Source organism: Adiantum capillus-veneris, chromosome 10 (assembly GCF_014529385.1).
Source record: "Adiantum capillus-veneris isolate H3 chromosome 10, ASM1452938v2, whole genome shotgun sequence".
Taxonomy (NCBI): domain Eukaryota; kingdom Viridiplantae; phylum Streptophyta; class Polypodiopsida; order Polypodiales; family Pteridaceae; genus Adiantum; species Adiantum capillus-veneris.
In genome coordinates this window covers 9767302-9774109 of record NC_140940.1, presented here as the reverse complement: position 1 = coordinate 9774109, position 6808 = coordinate 9767302, and the positions used below count along the sequence as shown (strand labels likewise).

The 6808-nt window shown below is 40.0% G+C and overlaps 1 protein-coding gene across 1 annotated transcript; it reads left to right on the top strand.

Moving 5' to 3' along the window:
* The first annotated feature begins 2534 nt into the window (after positions 1-2534).
* Positions 2535-3698, top strand: LOC147448428 (uncharacterized). Its single transcript, XM_086522371.1, has 2 exons — positions 2535-2718; positions 2793-3698. The coding sequence occupies exons 1-2, from the start codon at positions 2569-2571 to the stop codon at positions 3408-3410; spliced, it is 768 nt and encodes a 255-aa protein (XP_086378497.1). The 5' UTR covers positions 2535-2568; the 3' UTR covers positions 3411-3698.
* Positions 3699-6808: the final 3110 nt, after the last annotated feature.

The following is a 6808-nucleotide window of genomic DNA, read 5'->3' as shown; positions in this document are numbered from 1 at the left end:
TTGTGGCTGAAGCAGTAAGCCTTAAAAATAATCCAACGTATGTATCTGAGAAATTCTTTGCTATACTGTTGGCGAAGACATTGGATTCAAAGGTCTCTATTAACCTTTGTCAAATCCTGTCACACAATGTGCTCCAGCAAACTGCCAAGTTAAAATCCCAGAATGTTTTTAAAGCTTGGTATGTTTGGCAATTCTTGTACTGGGCCACTGCTCCAGAGGTTCATGGACAGGTAAAAAGGTCTTGGAGTGAGAAGCCAGTTTCAGAACCCAAGAATATTCATCTGTCTAACTTAAATCTAAATCCAATCTAGTTTTAACCCTAACCTAGCTAATCTTAAATCTTGCTCTAATCTTAAATTTAACGTAAATCTAAATCTAACTTAAACCTAAATGTAATCTAACCTAATCCTAAATCTAATTTAAATCTTAACCTAATCTTAAGTTTAAATTAATTTTAAATTTAGCATAAATTTTAAATATAAGTTAAATGTAATCTAACTTAATTTTAGATCTTAATCTAACCTAATCTTAAATGTAATTTTTTATCTAACCTAACCCTAAGTCTTAATATAACATTGCATTTCATATTTTCTCTACTTTTTTAATCTATCTCTCTCTCTCTCTCTCAATGTGTGTGTATGCATTCTTTGTTTATGCATGTGTGTGTAATTTTTTGTACATTCAATGTGTGTGTATATGTTTTTTGTTTATGCATGTGTGTACTCTCTCTCTCTCTCTCTCTCTCTCTCTCTCTCTCTCTCTCTCACAAAGACACAATGTGTGTGTGTGTACGTGTGAGGTTGAGAGGGAGGGAGAGAGAAAGAGGAGAAGGGAACATGAGAGAGAGGAGAGGGAAGGAGCATACCTGGCTCTCCTTCCTCTCCTCGTGTATGTGTGTATGTGTGTGTGGGGGGAGGAAGGGGGGGGGGGGGGGAGAGAGAGAGAGAGAGAGAGAGAGAGAGAGAGAGAGAGAGAGAGAGGGAGAGCGCGGGTTTACCTGTTTCGCTAGAGTACCGGAATTCATATATGAGATCTGAGTTTTTGGCACTTTCGATTTATTTTTTACCCCTGTCGGCGTTGCTATAGTATTTGTTGCATAGCCGCACCGTGGATTTTAACATTTGAGCGTTGCATTGCTAGCGTCGCTAATATGAAGAACCTCTTGTAATGCGGGTATATGCAAATACCCGACGGACCTGCCGAAAAAATGAAAAAGCCCGGTGGGATTTGCAAAAAAAAAATCAAAACTCCGACGGACTAACCGGCTCTATGGGTTTTTGTAAGTCATAATCAAAGTCACGTTAACAATTAACGTGATCACGTGATTTTTTATGTAAATACTAAAGTTATTAACGTAATCACACGATTGTGATTACTTCAATGAAATCCCTGGTAAAAACTTTAAAACTTTATGTTCACATTATATGTGACGTCCCAAAACTGACTAGTGCGACTCATTACCTAAATAGAATCCGACACACAACATATAGTACATGTAGTGTGTATATAATATATAATATAAACTATATTGGTTAAAATATAAACACAACATATATAATATACAATATAGTTATGTAATATATAATACATGATATATACATAGTATAGTTATGTAGTATTAAATAAACGTTATATTTAATACATAATTTATACATTATATAGTTATATAGTATATAATATTTGATATTTACATAGTACAATTATGTAGTTATCAAACGATATGTAGTATACATAATATATTCATAATATACTTATATAATATATAATAACTACATAATATGTTATATAGATATAATATATATAATACGTAATATAAACATGGTATATATATGTGTGTGTGTGTGTGTGTGTGTAATGTAAAGTAGATATATATAATTAAAAAAACATAATATGTAAAATATATAAACAATATATATAATGCTAGTATGTACATAGTATATATATATATATATATATATATATATATATGGTATTATATTTATATGGTATTATATTTCATTTTAACATATTACTTACGTGCATCCCTTTGATCCTTTTTTTTATTGTGGAAGCATAATGACAAGACACCGTCTCTCCTCGAACATACACTTTCTTGACAATCTCCACTTCTTTAAGTTTAAGTATATTTGCTTGCTTGCTTTCTATTTGGCTCTACTCTTGGGGAAAAAAAATGGCGGGACTAGTTAGATGATTCCCTCTATCATTGGCTTACGCTAGATATAAAAGCCAATACCCAAGGAATATGGGGAGGGAGGGAGAGAGAGAGAGAGAGAGAGAGAGAGAGATCCAACTAGCTTGCCAATGTCTCTTTTATAGGCAATTGAGATGAGAAGATTCTTTAGAGTTAATCTCCTCTACACTCTCTTGACTTTCCCTTGATAGGTTTGTCCTTCTAATGTTTCAATTGAAAATGAATTGTAGGGTGGCCCCACCTACGTACAACCTTCTTAATACAAGTCCTTCCAATGTTTCAATTGAAAATGAATGGTAGGTGGCACCAAGCTACTTTAAGTACAAGCCCCCGTCTTGGGCGAGGAGGGAGGGAGGGACGGAAGGCGGGAGTGGCGCATGGCTACTTCTTTTGGCGAGAGATCGAGCGTATATGCGGTGGGCAGGCCGACGTACCCAAGGGAGCTGTTTGAGCTACTGGCGTCAGTGTGCAAGGGCCATAGGCGAGTGTGGGATGTGGGCACGGGTAACGGCCAAGCGGCGGTGGGGGTGAGTAAAACTTTGGCAATTCAACACCCTCATCTGTAGATTTTAGTATATACTAACAGGCAATTACTTAGCAGCTTGCAGACTACTTCCAGGAGGTGATTGCCACGGACGTGAGCGAGCAGCAGCTGCAGCGGGCGGAGAGGCGGCCCAACATCTCGTACAGGATAACCAGTGCGGGCCCGCTGAGCGAGGAAGAGGTGGCACTTGTGGTGGGCGAGGATCGATCGCTGGATCTGGTCACGTCGGCCCAGGCGGTCCACTGGCTGCACTTACCTTCCTTCTACGCACACGTACGGCGCCTGCTGCGCGACCCCGGCGGCATCGTCGCCGTCTGGTGCTACACCACACCGGAGGTGAGCGCTGACGTGGACGCCGTCCTGGCGGGCGTGTACGACAAATCGCTCCCCTTTTGGGATGCCGAGCTTGAGTACGTCCGGCAGGAGTACCGCACCCTGCCCTTTCCGTTCACGCCAGTGAGTCAGCTGCCGCATCGGCTGAACGCCACCAAGCCGAGCTCGCTGGATGACTATCTCGCCTTCCTTCACTCCTGGTCCACCCTGCACCGCGCTCGGCGTGCTGGCGTTGACCTGTTGCCCCCTGACGTCATCGACGCCCTCCGCTCGGCATGGGGCCCCCCTTCTCTCATCCGCACCGTCACCTTCCCTCTCCACCTCCGGATTGGCTCCCTTTAGCACCACATTTTACTAGCAACAGACTTTAGCGTGTCCATTCTTCAAGCTCAAGCCAAGCGTGAAGCTTGGATCTGTAAGCTTTCAGGTGTGTAGAGCCCAATTCAATTACTAATGTTCTCCTTGCTGGTTTATTTCCTTGTGTATTGTTGGCATTATGGAGCTCTCTCTTGGGAGCAGGAGCAATTGTGAACCATTGGATAAAGCTGGTCGATTAGCAATTGATGGTGGCGTGTACACTTACATGTAGGCTAGCGTTCGTCTCTCTATTAACGTTCCGTTGCTCATCCACACTCTTTCTCGTCCTCTTAAGTTGGCCATTGACTTTGGTACAATGTTTTATCCATTTCTTTGCATACACTTCCACCATTTTTAATAAGTACTGGATTCTTCTTTCAATTGATCTATCGTGAGTTTCAAAATGTATTAATATAGTGTCGTTCTTTATTTTCCCTCAAAGATTTACTAAGTATCGTTGCACTAAGTATCGTTCCTTAAGAGCACGCATTCAATTTTTAAGCATTTAAATTGGTGCCAAATGTGGACATGACACTCATGGAAGTCAAAATGCCATTAGGATTCCATTTTGTTCCATTAGGATTCCGTTTTGTTCCTTAGGATGCCATTAGGATTTCGTTTTGTTCTTTTTATTTAGGTTTTTCCATGTTCTATGGCTGGAGCTTGTGGACGTCATGCGCTTTGAGAAAATGTCATCTCAATTCTTCTAAGATGTGCTTCGTTGCATGCATGTGTTTCATGCTATGTAAGTGAGCAATAGAGGTAATATGGTGGAGCGATAGAGGGGTAATCCATAAAACTTACCCGCCTTCGTGTGGGCATCCCCCACACCCCCATATAAATAGGAAGCCCTTTTCTAGGTCAAAATTTTCTTTACAAGTGAAGGACAAACATAGTTAACTTGACTTCTCAAAATCTCTTTTCAAACCCTATCTAGGATGGACTTCTCAAAATCTTCTTTGGGACACTATCCGAGGTGAAGAAGATATCTTATTAGTATCTACGCGAAGTAGATATCTTCTAGCTAAACATTCTCAAGGAACAAGAGGGCCTCCACGTGTCAGTCGGTGGTTCATTTTAAAGAAAACCTTACAAAATATCTAATTTAAAATGCAAAAGTGAAAGGTATGATTGTAAGAATTTTTTTTTTAAAAGATCGTAGGAAATAAAATATATCTTTTGACAATATAAATGTAAAGTCAATAGACTTTCTACTCTACATAGAATAAATGTACCAAGTAGAAATACACATAACAAAAAAAAAGGTAATTCTAGTAGACGATTTTTTATTTAATAAAAATTTGATTTTGAGATATATTTGGCTTTATCTTTTCAAGGGGATTTTTTCAAAATGAACATTGTTTTTTTTGTTGTGAAAGTTTGTATTTCTTTAAAGAGATTGAGAAAAAGGAGAAAACTCGCATGTCTATATGTCGAAAAAGACATGCATGCAAATAAAGGGGTTGTTTTTCACATTAGAGAGAGAGAGAGAGAGAGAGAGAGAGAGAGAGAGAGAGAGAGAGAGAGATTGGTTGGATTATCATCGACAAAGGTCAAATGTGACCCATGGGACTGCAAAACATTACAATGGCTACTTCAAAGTGAAGACACTGAAGGAGTACGAGCGGAAGACACTGAAGGAGTACGAGCGGAAGTACGACGTGAGAGAGATTGCGAGAGGAAGAGCACGACGATATGGTGAACTCGCTCTACTATAATGTGTAGAGCATAGTGAGTTCTTATTAGGTTTTTACAAAAGAATATGTGTACATACCTGGCGGCCCTCCCACTTACTTGGGCGACCACATTGGGCTTTATACCCCAACAACCTCCCACTTAAAGTCCAATGTGGTACTTTAAGTGTGAGAGAAGCTAATATACAAGCTAATATACAAGAGATGTACTACCCTACACCTAACTGCTTACGAAAATGTGCAAAGCTCTCTGAGGGAAGTCCTTTTGTAAGTAGATCAGCAGGATTTTCTGTGGTGTGAAATTTGACAAGCTGAAGTTGCTTATCCTCGAGCATTTCCCTGATGAAATGATACTTCACATCCACATGCTTTGTCTTTGAGTGATAAACTGGATTGCGAGCCAATTGTATAGCACTTTGACTATCACAATATAACACAGGCATCTCTTCTTTGATTCACAAATCTGTTACTAGTCGATTAAGCCAAATTGATTCTTTGCATGCCTCTGATGCTGCAACATATTCAGCCTCTGTAGTGGACTGAGTAACACAATCTTGTAATTTAGAACGCCATGATACTGCTCCACCAGCCAATGTAAAGACATACCCTGACGTAGACCTTCGGTTGTCTAAGTCACCTGCATAATCTGAGTCTCTAAAACCCTTTACACTTAGCTCCTGACTTCCATAGCATATACGCATACTCTTTGTAGCTTTCAGGTATCTCAATATTCCTTTCACTGCCTCCCAATGTTTCTTGCCTGGGTTTGACATGTATCGACTTACTACTCCCACTGCAAATGCAATGTCTGGGCGAGTAGCAATCATTGCATACATCAAACTACCCACTGCAGACGCATATGGAATCTTATCCATTTCAGCCTGTTCTTCCTCAGACACAGGACAATCTTGTTTGCTAAGTTTCACATATGGTGGCAATGGAACACTCAGTGCCTTTCCCTTCTCCATATTGAAACGTTGCAAAACCTTGTCAATATACTCTGTTTGAGATAACCAAATCAACTTCTTTGATCTGTCTCTCTCAATGCGCATACCAAGTATATGACTTGCCTCACCCATGTCTTTCATGTCAAACGATTTTCCCATCTTTGACTTCAAAGCTGAAATTTCTTCCAAGTGCTTGCCAGCAATCAACATGTCATCCACATACAAAATAAGGATCAGCCAACTACCATCCTTAGCCTTCTTTGTATATAGACAATGATCGAACTCACTACGTTTGTAGCCTTGAGAAAGCATAAACTTGTGGAACTTATGGTACCATGCCCTCGGTGATTGTTTTAAGCCATAAAGACTCTTTAACAACTGGCATACCAAATCTTCCTTGCCTTTCTCAACAAACCCTTCTGGCTGCTGCATGTAAATTTCCACATCTAAATCACCATGCAAGAACGCTGTCTTGACATCCATTTGGTGCAACACCAAATCTAATATGGCAACCAATGCAAGAAAGCATCTCAATGTAGTCATCTTGACCACCGGAGAGAAGAATTCATAAAAGTCAATGCCTTGTTCTTGCTTAAAGCCCTTGGCAACAAGCCTTGCTTTGTACTTTGGCTGACTATCATGAGCGGTGATCTTATACCTGTAAACCCATTTACAAGGTAGATCCTTTTTGCCCTGTGGTAATTTAACTAACTTCCATGTCTGGTTTTTATGCAGAGCTGTC